The sequence below is a fragment of the Bombus vancouverensis genome, chromosome 11 (genome assembly GCF_051014615.1).
Source record: "Bombus vancouverensis nearcticus chromosome 11, iyBomVanc1_principal, whole genome shotgun sequence".
Classification (NCBI taxonomy): Eukaryota; Metazoa; Arthropoda; class Insecta; order Hymenoptera; family Apidae; genus Bombus; species Bombus vancouverensis.
Window position 1 is genome coordinate 10,643,171 of NC_134921.1, and position 20,179 is coordinate 10,663,349.

The 20,179-nt window shown below is 41.3% G+C and overlaps 2 protein-coding genes across 5 annotated transcripts in view; one reads left to right on the forward strand and one right to left on the reverse strand.

Annotated features, from left to right (window-relative positions):
• LOC117154831 (neo-calmodulin) overlaps window positions 1-20,179 on the forward strand; it is an 85,040-nt gene that overhangs the window by 57,087 nt on the left and 7,774 nt on the right. For 3 of the 4 annotated variants that reach the window (XM_033330172.2, XM_033330167.2, XM_033330169.2), the window contains 5 exons: window positions 10,049-10,294; window positions 15,326-15,359; window positions 18,179-18,280; window positions 19,653-19,788; window positions 19,867-20,015. In XM_033330172.2, the coding sequence (XP_033186063.1) occupies window positions 10,049-10,294; window positions 15,326-15,359; window positions 18,179-18,280; window positions 19,653-19,788; window positions 19,867-20,015 (667 nt within the window). Of the gene's footprint in view, window positions 1-10,048; window positions 10,295-11,242; window positions 12,132-15,325; window positions 15,360-18,178; window positions 18,281-19,652; window positions 19,789-19,866; window positions 20,016-20,179 lie in introns of those variants that run through there. The other variant, XM_033330173.2, reaches the window with a different exon arrangement.
• On the reverse strand, window positions 1,241-6,820 carry TpnCIIb (troponin C type IIb). Its single transcript, XM_033330175.2, has 5 exons — window positions 6,729-6,820; window positions 6,380-6,398; window positions 5,231-5,374; window positions 2,565-2,813; window positions 1,241-1,538 (listed from the first exon to the last, which is right to left on the reverse strand). Exons 1-5 carry the CDS (start codon window positions 6,729-6,731, stop codon window positions 1,510-1,512), a joined length of 444 nt encoding a protein of 147 aa, XP_033186066.1. The 5' UTR covers window positions 6,732-6,820; the 3' UTR covers window positions 1,241-1,509.

The window sequence follows — 20,179 nt, forward strand, 5'->3', positions numbered from 1 at the left end:
TCACACGTATCGACGTAATTTACTCTGATAACAGCGCTTGAAGGAAACGTAGTTCAAATGACGGTAGGTTGTTGACTTTGCAAAGTTCATAACTTCATGATTTATGAATCGATTTAATGGAAAACTGAAATTGTTGGATATTTTAATTTCAGATGGCATGCACAGCCGAAGAAAAGATCAAAGGATCGAGGCTTGTTTTTGACAATGAACTCTTCAATTTCTCTCACTGCAAATGTCATCTTTCATATATCATTCATTTGGAGTAGCCCGTAAAGGTCAGTCTACCATCACCAATTTCCAAGCTGGAAAAACCAAAGGTTCGAAATGCTAGGTAATCGTAAACACCGGTGAAATCGTATCCATTGCCTATACTGTATAACCTCGATAGTCCGGCTGATATATGCAGAACGCGAAGCTATAAAGTATAGAGACCTCGACCTTGCAGCAAGTCGATGCCCGAGTTGATCGAATAAGTGGCCTTCACGGAATTCGAACACGATCCTACTGCACGCTCAGCGATTTGCTCGCCGGAGATCCTTGATGAATATCCCATACAAGTTTGCCGCTTTTAAGGAGACAGGAAATTATTAGGCGCGTCGAGCTACGAGTATCTAACGGGTGTCGGTTAAAATTTAGAAATACGACCTGTTCGTGCCATGACACGTTATGACACGCGAATTATACTTGGAAAAGGCGCTGTCATTTCAGTGGACGTGCTTTCAAGCGAATTATTAAAGTTCAGCAGGGCCTCAGTCAGATCGGTCAAGTTAAGCGACTCGGGTCCTCTTGCACAATAATCTATCAGCTAATAACGTTAGCGAATCGATAAGCCACAGGTTAGAGGTTAGAGAATTGTTTCTTTATAATTTTACAAATTTCTATCTCACGTGGAATAACAGGATAATTTGTCACACGTGAAACTTGGTTGTAAAATTTCATACGATTTATTATAAAGCTTATTGTTGTTATATAAGAAGATCTATCGATGCTAGTGATTTATGAGTTGTAAAATCTCGCTAATAATATTAGTTCAATTGTGCAAGAGAGCCCTGAACCTTAAAAAGAATCGGTTTCACGGTTTCGCAGATGTCCATTCATCATACGAACTGAAGAATAATGGCCGTTCACCGATTCCTGTGTGCTGCTATAACTTACGTCGATCACTTGACGTTGAGTATCAAACAAACTCGAATAGCGTTTCGCCGTTTTCGATTGGAGCGGAATAAAAATGGTCTTCTCGTGCGGTCGGTAAAGGCAACGTTTAATCGGATACTTAATGATTTCGGTACACTGTGAGTGAACAAACGCGCGGGAAAAAAATGATGTTCGATGAAGTCTCGTTGATCCCTTGCTCGTTTTTGACCGAAATGAATAATGTGCACCCGACTTTCTCCCGTGGAATTTCAATTTCAAGAGAGAGAGAGCTCCTCGTCCACGATTAATGAGAGTATCGTAGGAAGAAAATGCAGGCGTTCCTTTCACGCGAGATGGTGAATTTTCTGGTGGAGCTTAATCGCCGGTCATCATCTCCATGAATTCTGCAACACAAAAATTAATAAGATTAGCTTTCGCGCTACGATGTAGTCGAACGATGCTACGTGTGTTGTGATTAAAAAATTCCATTTTGATCCACTTGCTATTAAAATTTGTTTTCCTTCGCTGTAGAGATTGACGATGATATACACTTCGGTCATAAATACTTCGATGCGATTCTACTCTTCATATTTTATAGTATGAGGGGAATGGGAATAACTAAAAGATAAAAAATACTAACTACGTTCAATTTGAACTGATGCCTTTCCATTACGTATTTCTTTCGGTATAATCGAAGAAATTAATTACGCAGCAGAGATAATCAAGAACGTTGGTTCGATGAAAGGGAGAGAGATCATGTTCAGCTGATACCTCTTTACAAATCTTATTTTCGGTAAGGGTTCGTATGGTCGACTGACGCGGGATAAGCCGAAATATTATTGCGAGGTAGTCCTTTTCATTTCGTCACAGCGCCAAGAAAATGCTTCTCCTGGAAAGCAAGTAGGTCGTATCCTTGATCCTTTATACGGCCTCCTCGCAGTTTTTTGAAAGAAGCTTTGGAACGTTGGTATTAAGACGTTCAAGGTTTAATCAAGCCCTCGTGCAAGCCATCGTAACGAGCTCCATAGATAGGAGAAGCTAGTCGAAAAGTTCACGTTGCCAATATCGTAACCATTTTTTTGAATCGCACTGGCAGATTTTTTTTGTAAAAAAAAAAAAGTATCGCGTGTAATTAAAACATTCTATGGCTAACAATTTTACAAATTTGGTAATCACTTCCCCGTATTAAACCTCCTAATGGTGCTATTATTTTAAAATCGTTGCTGCAATAGTAATTCCCTCAACTTCGACAGAATTTTGATAGAAAAATTGTCTAAACCAACAGGATAGTTCTTATCTAACTTTTTTAAGTTGTTCGATTGTACGAAACAAGTAGCGGTAGCAAAGTTTTGACTCGCGATGTAACGTTTCTTGTGTCAAGGGGCACGCGAACGACGGAATAGGATAATTTGAGGAAACGTGATACTCACCGTCAAAGTCAACTGTGCCAGAGCCGTCGGTATCTATTTCAGCGATCATGCCGTCCATTTGATCAGGTGTTATCTGATCATCCAGAGCTGCGAGGATCTCCCTGAGAGAGCTCGTTGGAATGTAACCGTTACCCTCCTTGTCGTAAAGCCTGAAAGCCTCTTTTAACTCCTTCTGCAGGGCCTCGTCGTCCTCCTCTTGGAAGTGGCAGGCCACACGATAGAAGGAGTCGAAATCTAATTTTCCGCTGCCTGAAAGCCCAACCCAGGCCACGATTAAAAAAAAAAAATCCATCTCCAGATACTGTTCTCTCCTTCGAGGCAATTCATCGACAGTGTAAACAAGCTTCTCTCAGCCTCCTTTCCGATTCCGTTCCGCGGTCGCTTTTTCATCGATGGAAAAATATCCGAGACGATATACTTGGTAGTCTTCCAAACGCTTGCCGGGAATAAATTTCAAATTTATATCGGTCATCGAAATATAATTCTCATCGATCGACTAAGTTTGTGGGCGTGGATTTAGAGAAAAGAGAGCGGCGGTCTCTTTTGTTATGGGGGTGGACGGGAGTTCGAGCAACTTTCATTTCATAGAACTTTCATGCAACCTTCCGCAACGTTCGAGCTGCATGTGGTGATCGTTGGTTGCCTTCGTCCGAGTTTTATGACAAAGTACCAGCTATTGAAAAAATACGTAGAAGCTAGAATGAAAGTTGATATTCGATGAATCACTGCCAACAGATGACATCGTTTAATTACGACACGCTGATTTTGATCAAATTTCGCAAATTCATAAATTCTTTTAACTTTCATCTACGAGAACTGGCTATGGGAAAGTAGCTTTCGAGACTCCAGGTTGTAAACATATCTTTTGGAATATCTGAAAACCTACCAACGAATAAAAAGTCACAACTCTCAATGGATAAAACGAATCTCTATCTAAATTTGATTCCCTTCGTCGATTTGACACTGAAATTTGTATAATTGCCAGTTTAATTATGAATAGCATCCGACATCCGAAAGCACTAAATTTCTATCCCTTAGAAACAATTCCACGTGTACCATAAATCATTCGGTCGAAGCCCTTAACATCCCTTAGCATAAACAGAGTATTTGGAGTCGACATCGACGTACAATCGTACAGAGCGAACGATATCTGCATAATAATGCGTGCTGATAAAGCTAGGATAAAGGATGCGATGTCAGCCACGAGCATTGTCTCGATTTCCGAGGCAATTCGACGAGCTTAAAGCAATTCCTTTCGGGCGACTTGGTGTCACAGATCGACGTTACGGTTGAGTATACTTCGTTCGAACGTTGTAGAGGCAAACACGGTGGCTGGAATAGTTCGATCGCGGCTTTCTTCGGCAACTTTTGCCTGTATCGTGGCGGCAACCGGGAGGGAACTGGCCAAGTTCTATTTGCACGAGATACAATTAACCTAAGTCCTCGTGCAACGATTCAATTTGCAAATATTTTTTTTTTCATTGCTTGTTGCAAGAGTTTGCTCGTTGGCAATTGAGACTGCCGATAGGCTTTTAAACAGCATATCGTGATTTTGAGTAAAAACTTACATCTGTTGATGAAAGACATGCAACTTTGCTCATTACAATTTTTGAGCAACACCTTGGACACTTTGCCACGTTAAAGACATACTTAGCGTACTAATATCACTCGGAGGTTAATTTTTATAGATACAACAAAATGAACGAGTTTTTAAATAGTTTACTCTTCTTGCAATCCAACGGTATAGATTCTTTACGATCTAATGTTCCCACCAATAATCCGTAGAGCTTTTAACAATTTCCTAACAACTTCTCGGCTCTACTTTGTTGTTCTATAAGCGTCTTACTACTTTCCAGCGAGAGTGTAATTCGTTTCCATAATGCCAGACCAAAAGGCTGGCCACTACTTTTAAGTTAGTCGGCTCTTTGAATCTTCTCTCGGATATGCACGCGTGGATAAGAATTCTTTGAGGGACGCACTGTCTGATTTGTTCCGGCGGTGACTCGATATATACGCGAATAGCGAAATACGAAAAAGTAGGCTGTAGGAGGAAGCTCCGCCTCGACCCAATTCTTTTTTGCTGTAAAAAGGAGCCTACGACGAGACTTGGCGGAAGATATCTCCGTAGAAATCCTGAAAGGGACCATTCTTCCTTTTGAAAAACTAGTCAAAAGAAATCTTAACGTAGATATCAACGTATGATATCCGCCGTTTGAATAAGCCTGCTGATAAAAGAGGAAATTATCGCCAGGTAGTCTCTTTCGATTATTTCGCTCTAGTACGAGTCCATAACGTCAAGCAATCGCCCAGAAACGACGGCACAGAAATAGGGGCTAGGGTATAGGCAGTGCCATTAAAATGGATTAGGAAAACTTAAACGCTGCGTGAAACAAATACCGAAACCGCCGAGCCCTGGGAAAAGTTTCCACGCGTTCGCGTCACTTAGCTTTCGTTACCTACACACGTGTTTCGCCGTTTTCTCAGCCATTATATCATGAATTATTTGGCCCCGTTCGGTCGAACGAAGGCATCGATCCGCGGAGTACCAATGTCGTTCCAAAAATTGCTATGAAGCTCGCGAAAAATGCAATAGAATCGGAACTTCTGCTGCGTCCCAAATGCCCGTTACGTAAAAATTCGTAAAATCGCGATATATATATAAGTACCTTCTTCGTCTTCTTGTTTGAGTAGCACCTCGAGCTCGTGATCGTCGAAAGTGTGCCCTAGGGTGTTGAGGATTGTTCTTACTTTTTCCTTCTCGATCCGACCAGACTTCGTTGAATCGAACATGGAGAAGGCTCTCCTGAGCACTGTAAAATATAACGAATCACTGCTTCTGTATCGCTTATCGTTTACTTCGCCGTTATTTTGTTGGCGTACAGTAGCTGAAAGTATTCATACGATTACCGTAGGAAATTAAGTGTACAAATTAATTAATATTCTCCGTTATTGATATAATGGTAATTTATATACTTGTGTAATTTTAAATATATTTGTAGCAAATATCTTCTAGCTTTCAAACTCTGTTTGATCTGTAATCGGATCTTATTGCAGTGCTAATGAAATTTCACACGTAATATAATTCATCAGAGGTTTCTACGAATGTTCGTACCGTACGAACGTTACATCCGTGAGCTACTGTATGTTGAATGCAGGAGTGGAGAACAAAATTTCAGGCATCTTTCACATCTCCTGAAAGATTCTGGACGCGTAATCGAAAGGCATCGATGCTTCTATTTACTTAGCTGTATTTATTTACACGGTATGCCAACGGCGTATATTAAAATAACGAGGCCAAGTAAATCAGCGGTTTATTTCGCGATACAGAGTTGGATTGCGCAATCGGAGCGCCACGTAGTACCGTGACGCGTTCCGAAACTCTGTGGATAGAACGAGGGAAAAAGCGTGGGCGGAAACGAGAAGACAGGAGGTGTAACATTTTTAAGAAATTCTCGCGTATGGACTACGGTGTTGTTCGGTCGTCGCCGCGATAAATCGATTCGATTTGGCAGAGGTTCGTAATCCGGTCTGGCCACGTTGAAGCGACAAATCTTAATGAACAACCGTACACTGGAAGGGGAAATGGTCCTTTGAAGTTCCGATGCCTCGCCAATGTAAAATACAGACCAGCTGCGACCTAAATCTTAAACATTCTCGACCTTCTTTCGACGAATAAACCATACTTGTTGACGCGTCTGGGATTTAACGAAATGCCGGCGCTGTATGCGCAGTGTCTATTTGTGCGAACGGAATTCCGTTCCGCTTCATTTTCGCCAGTTACGGCCGAGAAGTTTCGCCTGCTCGGTTTTACTTACTTTTCAGCTGTTCGTCATCCTGAAACAAAGAAGAAATAACGTTTCGATACAGTTTCACTGTTGATGATACACGAGAGAAGCACTTTTCGCTAACTGGATCCTATTCACTTCAGAAACGGCAGGCCGATCGAACGAATTTTGATAGAGTTTCTCGTTGGAGATTTAATTCTCTGTCTGTCAATTACTTCCGATATGGAAAATCGATCATAGAATCGCTGGCGTTGCGCCAAACTGCTCGATTTTCTGCCGTTTCGATACAGAATCCTCCAATCAATGCGTGCCCATGCAACAAACGTCACTAAGTTCCGCGATTTCGTTTCTCCCCCACTAAATTAACAAATTGACTAACCATCTTCGACGGTTTCAAGCAAACTGAACACGATGCGTGTGTCCCTTCGTTCTTCCACACTAATGGTTTATCCGCACTGGATATCTTTTATAAGCTCAGCTAGAACGCATGGTAGGGGAGGTGAAGAATTTCTCTCATCCCTTCCTGCGAACTATCGAAATTCACAGCTTCTCACAGCGCAGACAGACGACGCCAATTCTCACTGCTATAATGCTACCTACGATTCGCCGTGTAAACGGTTAAGTAACATGATTGAAATCACCGCTAATTTCAAGGCCGTCTATCATTCGCCCTAAAGTGTTCGATCGTATGTCCATCATCTGCGCGTTCCTCTACGTCAAAATTTCTACGCGCGTCTACGAGGAAAAATATTTCATTCGTTCTGATCAAATGGAACTACTCGAGACTGCCTGAAATCAAAAACAGGGTTATCCGTGTTATTTGCGTTAAAGCGTTCCCTGTAAAAAATTTACTACGTGCGATAGAATGTAGGATACGCGATATATAACGCAAGGAATATTATTTAAATCACAGTTATACGATTGTTTTCTATATGGTTGTGAAGGCCTGCCAAAAAGTTTGAGGGAAAAAGCAATAAAATTTTCGTAGACCGCGAACGTGTTGCGAGGAGGCGGCCGAGAACACAGCGGCAGCCAGTGCAAAGAAGTGGGGGTGCTGCTATTTCAAAACATTCCAGACTATGATACTACTGCTTTCCATTCAACCACCACATCGTCCGACGCAATATATCGCCGATTCTTTTTACTGGTTACTAAGAAATTTAATATCCTCGAGACCTCGTGAATTCATGGAATTATTCTTCGAAAGAATTATCCGATACTGGCGCCTTATGCGATCGAACGAAATTGGGCAGTAAACGAAATTGTATCCGACCTACGTTGTGCTATCGACCGGAAGATGATTAAAATTCCTCTCGTTAAAATTCATGGTACAATTCATTCAGCGGCCAATGATATTTATTATCGTTCTTCGTCGACGTATAACAGCCTGTAGTAAAGATTGCGTAACAGTGTAACCTGACGCATCGTATCGTAGAGAAGAACTTTATTATTTCACGTCGAGTATGGTAAACGGTAGCAAAGTGCAGTTCTTACTGCGTTTTTTCGGTCTGCCCTCGCCAGTGATATAGTGCTTTTCGTAAGAACGCGGTAGACGGCAAACGCTATAATTATCTTGTCAGTCCCACCCACGCAGGGCATGCCATCTCTCCACTGAATTATTATTTGAATAAACTGGCGATATTTTTAGAATGTCCAATACCAATTGAGAGTCGCTCTATATTTATACCTGAGCCTACCTTACCGAGTAATTGGGCGAACGGTCGACGAACTTGCGTTAAGCCTTTCATTTCGTTAAGTGGTCCCTATGGATCGTTCACATTCTTCGATCTATTAAAAAATATCTGAATTCTTCGGCGAATCTTCTACATTTATTTTTATTTCAGCTTTGGTTTTTCAACCTTTCGTTCTGAATGATCGTGTAGCCCAGATTTTTTTCGGCTTCCTTTTAACGTGACCAAGGTTCTTCCTCTTGGCCTCGATGGGGCATTACGCGTAGCTCGATCGGCAGTTTGTATCAACTAACTCGATTTATTTTCTGCTGGCGGACATCCGCGCCATCGGAATCCGACTTGGTTCCAGAGATTCGAATCTGCTCGATTGTTCGTCACAGGAACGAAGGGGCAGTTTGCAGGCTCCTATCATCCGTTTATTCCGCGATAACGACGATATTCGATTTACAGATTCGATCCGTTTTCGATCTATCGCTCTTGCAATGTCTCCCCGAAGGTTTTTCGAACGAGATTGTACCATCGGCGATCATTTCTGTCTGTGTACGTATTTATCAATCGTTGCTGGCTCGATTGTTACGCCAGCGATCTTTATTAGAGGGCGTAAAACGGGAACAAAAGGAATGAATTCCTATCGAGATGTTGCGATCAAACGGAGAAACGAAAACGCGTCAGCTAATTAATTCCCAGTGGAAAAGCGGGCAAGAAACTAAAGGCAAGACTCGTTGGCGCCGATGATCGAAATCTCGGAAAGTACCATGGATCGTTCTATTGCGTGTCATTAGCAGAAATCCGAGAACAATGGCATGGGATGTACCTCGACCTCGAAACGTTGACTCGACGCTTAGTCGAATTCTTTGCCGGTAATTAAGGATATTGTTCATCCTGAGACTTTAGATTTTTATCTCGGCGGGAAAAAACGAATTTTTATTCGGATCAGAGAGAATTGCAGACTCCTCGATTATTCCAGAGCTCGTTTCTCGTTAGCCGTCGCCCGTATTTTCCACCTCCGTGCCACAACTATCCCTGTCCGAACGTATTGGAAAACCTTTTTTCGATTAAATCATTTCACCGAAAGACTGAGAGACAGATTTGTTCGCAGATTAAACGACTAATTGTAAAATGTGGACAAAAGGTTGCAATAATTACGAATCACGGTTTGCTCGATCTGTGATACGAAAGACGCTCCATATAGTTCGACTTTGATGTATATGCAAGTTGCATCGATTGCATCTCGCGAGAAGTTCTGTCTCGAAAAGAGATTTTTCAGTGAACGCATAAAAATTCAGACTGATCGGGCAGTCCGCATATTTTTGTATAAACAGATCGGAAAGGTAGATAGAGAGGTGAAGGGCATCAGAGATAACTTTGTGAACGGGACAAAAGAGATTCGTGAACAGCGATGGCCCAGTTTCGCTTTTGGCTATAACAGCGAACTGTGTGCTCGATAAACAACCGTTATTTTGCAATTCCTAATGTTCATCTTGTCCGCGTCCTGGCGGAGCTCGTAAATTCACGAAGTGTTTCCCCGCGAGTAAACGCAATTGCCAACGACCGTCTTCGAGACTGTCCCTCGAGCCGATGCTCTACAGAATTTTGATCCTTCTAATTATATCGCCTGTTTCAGCAAGAGAATATTCACCACAGAATATTCTCGCGATTGCTCTCGTTGCAGTCCAGTTGAAGGTCGATGCGGGAGTTGTTCACACGTCCGAGTAATTAAACCCGGAGGAGGAATTATATAAGCACGTAATAACATTCGTTTAAAAGTCGCGGAGCAAAGCGAGAAAAAAAGAAGAAGATGAATTTCAGCGTGACCTCGCTTCCCGATAATTTAATTCCCGTTCGGTACGACTGAGCGGAACAATTCGAACGATGCTGCGCTTTGATTACCCTCGAAATTCCAGCGATTCGTTTAAGTGGGAAGAAAAGCGCGGTACACGTCCAATAGAAGTATCTTTGTTATCGATAGTCAAGAGATCTAACAGTGGTGTTTTATTTCCGATAATAGGCTCGCAACAAACCAGCAGATGGAGTAGGCCATGTGAATCAAAAGGGCTCGACAGGTCAAAAAGCGCCATTGACAGCCGGGCAGAAGGTGGCGCCTGGTGCGAAAGTTGCAGCGAAACCAGCTCAGAAACCCTCTGCTCAAAAGGGACAGGTTAAGGTTACGCCGAAAGCAGCTTCCGTGAAGACTGGCAAGAATAAAAAGAAGGGCCAGAGGCAGCAGTACGACCTTATCGTCACCATAAATCTGGTGAGTAAGAATAATTTCTCTCCGGAGCGTTTAGTTGCAAGCGTCAGCTGCAGTAGAAACGGGTAGTCGTAGTCGGACGCGCCTCGTTTTACTCTAATACCGACTAGACAGCGTGCAGTAGAAACGGACTGTCGTCTACTAGACGCGTCTGATCTAGACCTTCCTCCTCCATTAGATGGTAGCACAGGTCGTAGAAGAAAAACGTGTCGAAAAAGCTGTATTTCTATCACGCTATCGTATCTTGTATGTGGATCTTCTTTTATTTATAAGCAGATAGAATTGAGAAATAGGTGGTCATTTAACATCCGCGCGTGTCGCAAGCAAAGGTTAATTCATTGACGCAAGAGATACGATCGAATAGAACGCGGAACGAGTTTTCCATTATCTAAATTGCCTTCGTGTATCGTTATTTTCAAACGCGGGGCGCCAGTGTTTGTATCAATACGGAACGTCCGTAAAAATAACCATTGCGGCTGCATTTTAAGAGATTCACACGTGCGACAAAGCAGGTCAGGGTGTCCGTGATTTTTCGTCGCGACGCCCCAGAAATAGTATCAGACACTTTCACCTTCTCCCTCGAGAAACTATACTTTCGTGGAAAAAGACAAATGCCATATTAACGAAATATCGATTACGTTTGTGGATAATAGGCAGGCATTATTTTGAGTTCAAGAAACTTGATTCTCATTGGCAAACGGAACACTGTAACAGTCCGATTATGCAAGACCAACATCGTCCAAAGTTAGATCCTGCAAAATATTTGCCGCCATCTCTGTAATTGCAGTCGATGTCCGTTTAAATCATTGTTGATTCAGTAGACTAGGCGTGCCTTACTATTGGCAACCAGCGTTACTAGAGTCCTTTTAGTCGAGCAATCGCGAACAGGTGTAAAGCGAGTCGCGCGTAAAGGTACTCGCCTTCGCGACTACGAACGAGCATACATCTTTCCCCATTTTCGACAATCGTGTTTTCGGGAACGCGCATCGTTTGGCAGACTGTGCCACCAACGCGAGCAACTTGCCATTAACGAAACAGGACGAAGGAGAAAAAAGGATGGACTGCGAAGTAAACAAGGAAAGAACTGCCAACCAATGGTCGGAGTCCACTGACAAGTTAAAAACAGCCGAAGGTTGTCGAAAAGCTCGCACTCTGCCCTAACTCGAATAATCCGACCGTAGATAATTACGAGTATCAGTTTTGTGGTTCGTTCGAGCTGACACGAATGGCCAGCTTGAGGTCTTTGACTCTACTCCACTCGTTTGTCATTCGGAATATGATTTATCACGGATGCGTATTGAAAAGTTGACTGCGGAGAGAATTAAGTTCGCGTAGGACTGCACGTGACATGTCGTTCGGGAGGGGAGAATCAGAATGAATTCGAGACGAGACGAAGGACCCGGCGGCACCAACAAGCGGTGACGTTACCGCTCGCTAGTCCATAAATATTATTTGTGTTCGGTCCTGTAGTCGCGCTAGTTCGATTGACGCGTGGCAGCCTCTTCGCAGCGAGAGACGGAAATTTATTCGTGCGACGAGAAAAAGCTTGGGCGAGGCTTTGTTTCTGCGCTTCTTATTTTAAAAGGCACCAGTGAAATTAAAGAGTTTCTTTAGAGAATCTGAAAAAACGAAACATCGTTCACGGAACACGTCCATTGTCGGGGACAAATGTAAATTTAAAAAGTGCCTTGTACAGAGCCAGGTGTAATCGTGTTAATCGGTAAAATTAGTGCACGTGATCGTCCTCGATATGGCAGACGCGGAAGAAAAGTACACAACAGCCTATGGAAAACTGCGAAGATTGACGAGTACTATAGATGGTCAGATTCGACAAATAAGCGTGAGTAACGATTGCATTCGAACTATTCTTTGAACCCTGCGATCCTGTAATTTATTACGCTTCGATCTTGCTTTCATTTTAATGAGAGGAAAGAACTATTAGTATTCTAAGAAAATCTTTAACACGGAATTGGAACGGGTAGTAATACATATTAATAACGAAGCTCTCAGAAATCAAAGATCCGCTCCACTTCTTGCAAATTTCTCAACTTCATCGCTCAAGTACGCAATTAATGTTCAGTTTTCAGGAAAGGAATAACTTATTATCTTAATATCACATTTTCTTCGAGCTTGATCGACATTGTAAATGTTGAAAAGAATGAAACAGGGTTAAAAAATTATTCTGATCGATCGTATACTTGAATTTACTTTTGATACGTCCAATGTACTTTTGATACGTCGCAACTATAGCATTCCACACGCATTATCTTTGCCGGTATTAAATCGCATCTGTCGAACTGTTATCTATTAGCCGCGTGTTAGAGTCGGCGGCGCAGAATTCAAAGGAGTCGGGTAAATACATAAATGCAGGCACGTTCACTCGTAAAATCCAGCTGACTTTTCACGAGTTTATGCGAACCGCTCTCGGAACTGTTGAAAAAGGACGTGACCCAGTTGAATACCGACTCTATTTGCTTCGAAAGAGCTTCGAAGCATCGAAGCAAGAGCTTTCGGCTAAGACGGGTCCATTCGACAGATTCTCCTGTCCCACAGTGCTTACGATTACCGAGGATATCCACGAACGTAATCCGTGAAAGTCATTTCGAAGTGACATCGCTGAACGTTTCCAGAATATCGAATAGACAACCTGTTCGTTCTGGAATTCTCAATTAATGCGAAACCATATGTCGCGAAACAGAACGAGCAGCTGATCTTACTTTGTCTGGCAAAACTGTATGGGATATTTCGAATATAACGGTTTATTTCGGTGAAAATTGCAACATCGTCGATTCGACTGTAGTTGTAAATCACTCGGTAGCTAACTTACAACCGAGCTTAACTGACCCATACTGCTTATAGCGTGCTTCATTAGCGTTCGGTTCGTGGAAACCATTTCTAAGACGACCGTAGCAACCGCAAGCGTCGGGGGATTTCTGCTTCGAGCGCATCGTAAAGCGATTATATTCAGCACGTAGCAATCGCGTCGAACATTTTCATCTGCTTAAGTACTCGCGTTATTTCTCAAATGAGACTGCGGTCGATCTTTCTTGTTGAGATACACAGTCCAGATGCAATCCCTTAGGGATGGGGTTAAGGAGAAACAAACGAAGCATGCACAGATTCGAGAAATTGTTATAAAAGTCAAAGTGACACGGAAGACGATCATCTAATTGTTTTCAACAATGTATACTCGTTTTACACTTTTTTTTGCAATTGCTCCCTTTTTAATTTGTAATCGTTTATAATCGTAAACGTGAATCAATAGAATAATTCATTCTTATATATTTAATATATTTTGATAAATGTAATTCTAATTGTAAGTCGTTTAGAATCGAGTAAAGTACGATGCGAAGGAAACGATTCAAAGGATACACGCAGACAAAGAAATATTTCTCTCGACTATTCTGTTCAGCGAACCCGTTAGTCTCTGTCAAGTTGTATTTGGGGCATAAACGGCCTTACATTGGCAAAGTCACTTATACTAGAATGAACGTGCGGATGCTGATAGCGGTTCGCAGAATTGCTGCTAAGTCAATGTCCCTCTAATCGAGTTAACGGCATATGTTCCTTAATCTGCTGTCTATTAATGCTGATTTAACAATGTCGGAGCACAGTCGTCTGTAGAAGGCGGATAAGCCAGCAGCATGGTATTACTGCAGATCAGGCCATTAGTTAGGACAGGATTGTTAATTGTGCGAATTATACCTACCCCTATCAATGTTTACTTGATCGAACATTCGCTTAAAAGCAACGTAACCACTTGAACTATAGTCGCTGTATAAGAACCGAAAATTGTTGGCTGGCTTTATAGCTATGAGATACTTTCATTAGAGGAAAGCGACTAAATGTGGGGTAATCTTTCTAATATGGAATAGTGCACTTAACATGGAATGGGGCTATCTTTTTAAATCTGACAGATGAATATCTTTCAAGCGGCTATAAGCGACTATGTCACTCATTCGTTTTAGTACGGCACACGTTGTGTTTCATAAGTCGATCTTACGTTGATGTGGTAGGATCGTTTTATCTTGTTTCTGTTCGAAATCTTTCAACGGTATACGCTTTGTGTAAATTTGACGTGTTTTTTCGCATTTGTTACTATTTTATCATACTTATTTGTGTCTTTTGTTGTTGCTGATATATTTACTTGCGCGTGATAATTGACGAGTGAAATATTTATGAGCCGAACATCGTGTTTGTAAGATTCCAAATATATTATAGATACCCAGTAGTAATCTAATTATGGAATATTTCATATTTAGATCACTTCTTTCTTATAGGTTATTTTATTTATAAGATACTAGGACACATAAGATAGTCCTTCTAGAATAAGGAGAAGTCAGCAAGAAAGGAGACTATGGACGAAAAAAATAGCCATGAAAGTGGTTTGAGACAAGAAAAACAGCAAACCACTTTCAAGTCACGAGAACCACCTTATTTCGACTTTGTGAGAAAAGACAGCCATTTTTTAACGTAATTCCTTCAAAATGTGATTTTATCACCAAAAAAAAAAAAAAAACAAGATAAAAAGGATAGAACTACTTTTTGATGACATTCGAAATATAAAATTTCTAATATTATATTTGACGCGGCCTATTGATAATTGCGTTACGTACGATGATTCTTAGAATGTGAAATTTCCTGTATTCTATTCGACAGTTCTCGATTGATACTTTTAAACAGTTGATTGACATTTTGACGAATCAAATGGCATTCTATAATCCGATCTCATTACGCACTACGATTCGAGAAAAAATTAATAAGCCAATACGGCAATTACCGCGGAGGAAGCTATGCCGCCGTTAATTTGATTAAATTAATGATACTTCGACTGAAATTGGTATGATTCTGCAAACAGGAGTACAACATGCGATGGCGGCAGCCACCAGTACATATTAAGTTTTGATGGGACATTACGCTGAAGTTTAAACCGTGTTAATCATTCAATTAACATCAAACATAAACGCCACCGGATCGTAAACTACTTTGACGATCCTCTAATTTAACTTACCCCGTGTTTTTTTTCCTTTTCAGTCTGAATATGGACTCACGGAGGATCAAGTGGCCGGTAAGTGGATCTTCGATATCAACTTTACCATTCACGCTTTCCTTATCGCGTAGTAAAATGATTTTAACGCTTCGTACCTCTGAATACCAAAAGTGAAAGCGAGAGATATTCTCGTTCGTTTAATATCGTGCTTCGAAAACTTTCCAACCGAGAATTCAAGTGTCTGTGAACGTACCGTACGTTAACGAGTAGAACGGAGTTTTTCACACGCATAATGCGTTTCCCCGGCACTCGACGTTTCACAAATTAGAGAAGCTGTTGATGATTTCCGTTCCAGGGAACGTGAAAAATTACTCGCTTGTATACAAAAGCGTGGTTTAATCTTGCCTCGGAGTGACACGGCTATTAAATTAATCTGTACCGAAGTATTTTACGTCTATGCTGTCGTTCGTAATTCTCGAAAATGCCCACATTTTCCTCATTTTCGCAAATTAATAACTGGAAGCACTGCTACCTTCTTGTAGAATCAGAATGTAGTTTAGTTTATCTGTATATAGTAGGAGTGCGTACATTCGCGTGTCACGACTGAATTAAATCTGCTCTTGTTCGTTTCGTATGTTCCAATTACTATTGACAATATGTTTCCGCACCTCCAATATTTCGAGGGGTCCAAATTTCGTCCCCGGGCCTAATTTAGTCCTTTCATCAATCTTATTTTTTACTATTATTTGTATTAGCTTTTATAAAAGAATTATTACGGATTCTGGTTATTAAGTGTTCGACGTAATTATACAAATTCCCTCGGATTAAGAAATCGACTTGCTTTTGGATAAATGTCAAGGAAGGTTTTAGCGGAACGAAATTTGTATCTAATCCTAGTGTCATATACACGTGTACGGAGTCTTTTAAAGCGATTTTGAAATCGCGTTAAACGAACACGATGTAGCAATTTCTTTAATCGCGTATTCACAGTAATTCGAAAGTGTGCAAATAGTTATGAGCGGTAGACTGTATAAAGCCACGGGAAGAGGTCGTCTAATTTGTGAAAGTAGCCTTACGTAAGTACATATCCTGTCACTCGAGCTGGTACGTGTTGCATAAAAGATCGTATTTTGGTCTCACGTGACTGCGATCATTGGCCTTGTGGTTGATTCCTCGGCGACGAGGAGCTTTTAGAATTTTTTGCGATGGCACGCGAGCGAGATATCGTTGATTGCGGCGCCTGGGAAACGACTGAAAGAGAAATTGCCCACTCGTTTATGCACATTAATGTATCGTCTGGTGTTTACGTGGTGATAAACGCAAGGTGAATGCAGACCGATCTATGCGGCAAACGATAAGATCAAACGGCGACGTCTAGAAACTCTTATTTGCCGGCTGCATACACGTTCTCGCCTACTTCAGCTATAATCTGCCGGACTTTTATGAATCGTGATACGTATTTGTTTCCTCGCGTGATTTATCGTGCAGCTAACGGAGCAATCGCTCGCTCTATAATTAAACGGCGAACCCGACGTTTACCAACTCCATTTTCCCAAACTGGATTCCATCGGTATGTCAGACTACGATCGTGGTTTTTCTCGTGGTCCATTTTTATATCGGGTGTCTCGCTAGTCACGATACAACCGACAAGAAGACGATTTAACCCGAACAGATAGATTTGGAGACGTGGAATAAAATTTGTTCGTGGAAAGTTTGGTCTTCGAAGAAATCTAACTAATTAATTTCGACGTAAAGAAATAAAAAGAGCACGAGCTAAAGAGAACCACAGAGCTGTTTTTTGATGGGTGACGAGGATGTGCATTAACATCCACGAGATTCGAGGACACTCTTTTAAATCCGCTTGTTGTTTGACAAACATTCAGCGAAAAAAGAAGAAATAACACGAGGAACACGGTCGCTCGTGTTTAGCTTCGCGATACGCTTGCTTTCATTTCGACGTCCTTCGAGTTTCCTGATTTTCCAACTTCCGCTAGAAAAATGTGGAAGTTCGATATGCCGTTGTCATCTGCAGATAGAAAGGCTGTGTATCGAGCCAGAGGCAAACACTCTCTTGATGAATGAATGCGAGAAAGGGAAGGGACAGTAAATAGACGAAATGGGTCGGATAAAAGGTAAACGCGCAACAATGGCGATGGAAGCATTGTCTCGCGTAGATGCGCTGATGAATCAAACAAGACTACTTTAACGAACGCATAGACTCGTAAACTATTCACGACCCTCTTGTCGCGCGTACATTTTTACCACACGGTGCCCGGTCCGGACGTTGTGAAAATTTATAACATCTCCGACGAGTCCGCCGTGGCTGGCCACTTGCCCGAAGCTCGCGCGATCTCAGCTAGCTTTGCACGACTTGTAACGCGTGACCGAACATACACACGTACATACACATACAGACCGCTGTTGATTAATAGACATCTAAATCCACGATTTCTCAACAATACGACGACAGGGAAAAGCATTTGTTGTATATCGTTTTATTGCCAAATTTCCGCCAAAGTTTTTCGTCCGTCGTTATTTACGGCTCGGTTGGACGACCCCTGGAATTTCTACAGAAATCGTCGCATCGAAAACGCAGGAAAAGAGAGAGAGAGGCAGGGAGAGAGAAATTATTTTCGTGCTTGAAAACTGAATTCCAGATGCATTCCAATCTCGAAAGTGCCGTAGGAAAACGAGACTAAAAGCATGTATAACGTTCGATTCGATCAAACTGAATCTGTTAAAGAGAAATGCAACGCGTCGAAGATGACACTTGATCTCTCGGTTGCGCTGACAGTTTTAATATTAAGAAGGGGAAACGATCGAGATCAGATCGTTTGATAGACGATGATCGATCAATTTTCATCAACGACGAATTAACGCGCGATTTATTACTTCAGAATTCAAGGAAGCGTTCATGCTCTTTGACAAGGACGAAGATGGCACTATCACTATGGCGGAACTTGGCGTGGTTATGCGATCTTTGGGACAGAGGCCGTCTGGTAAGTGAATCGTTACGTTATTTGAAGAATGGAAATATTCGGTACAATATCAACCACGTGCCATCCACGTGTATCAAGGTAGACACGATCTGGCTAGAAGCCACGAACTGACGAAAAGCTATCCACTCGCGGCCGAAATATATAACGGTAATCTAAACCGCCAACCCAACCGCTGTATTGTCTATTAGCTAGTAACGCAAAAAGATGCTTCATGAAATTCTATACAGTCAATTCAATGACTGTTTTGTTTTGACATTATGAGCAGCGAAATACAAAGTGTGAGCAACATGTGTCACTTCACAGTTTCTTTCATTTGTATCGTTTCAAGTTTTCTATCACAGTGGGGTACAGCACGTGTATTACAACCTCTAGTTTTATATAAAACATAACATAAAATATGGTATGCAATTTTCTAGTTAAAATATATCTTGTCAATGATAAAATATTTTTTCGTGATGGTACATGTTTCGATATATGTTAAAAAGAACAAAACTCTAGGGACAATTAATTCTAATATATCCCGCTATCATCGCAATATATCTTATAAAATAGCACTTAGCTCTCGATGAACGTTTAATATTAGGAATAGTAACGTGGTTTTTAAACGCTTGTCAATTGTACGAGTGCGAAGCTGGCACGAAGAGTTTGAAGCGTAACGCAAACTTCTCGAAAGCGGTTCTTGCTAAATTAATATCCCGGGCGACAGTTTGAAGGTTTTCTAAAGACGACGAGAGTTAAATGGTAGAATTTCCGAAAACTAGGCTGTGACAAGAGCTTAGGGAAAATTACCTTTCGGCCGATCCTAAGTCAGAAACTGTAACGATTAGGCGCACGTGCAGACGCGAGTAATTAACTACACGTCGAGTTCTTCTGTCTCTGCTCCTCGCCGGATCTACAAGGGAAATTAAATGTCTTCCACGAGACGACGATGAATGCATTACACGCAGGAATTAGAAAGAGGACATGGAGAAAATCGCATGTCGCGTTTAAGCGACAATTAAAGAGCTTAGAACACGAATGATCTATGTCTATGTTTGTCTCTTTTTAAGAAAACAAAAGGTTACTCTGGAATTGCTCAACTTTTCTAACAAACCGTTCTTCGTCATATTGCGTAACTGCTATAAGTTATAATTATATTACAGAAGAATTGTATCTAAATCGTGAAATGCTGAAACCTTAATAAAACTAGTTCTCGTAGAATCACTTGATTTTTATTCGATGATAAGCTTGGACATAGATTATTTTTCATAATATGCTTATTCCATCATGCTGAGAATATCAGCAATTATTTTAAATTTTTCAACGAGATAACTTCTTGGTATCAAAAGAACGTTCACGAAACTTTATATTTGACCGATTTCTGATTTTATAGAAACAGAATTACGAGATATGGTGAACGAAGTGGATCAAGATGGCAATGGTACCATCGAGTTCAACGAGTTCCTGCAGATGATGTCAAAAAAGATGAAGGGTGCCGATGGAGAAGACGAATTACGCGAGGCATTCAGGTATTTCAAAGTTCTAGAAGGTTGAAAATACTCTTGTAGGCCTATGTGAATATTAAGAGTGAAACTTGTGTGTCTCAGAGTATTCGACAAAAACAACGACGGCCTGATCTCATCGAAGGAGTTGCGACACGTAATGACGAATCTTGGAGAAAAATTATCGGAGGAAGAAGTGGATGATATGATCAAAGAAGCGGATTTGGATGGCGACGGAATGGTGAACTATGAAGGTAATTTATTCTCCTTTGATATTAACAAGCTATTCATACTCGTTTTCTACCGTATCTAGCTAAACCTACTTAGCAAATATTTAATCAAAGACAAGTCTGCCATTTATCTAACGTAGTACGTGTATGCATGTATAGCCTATTGTATCCAGAAAATATAATTCGAT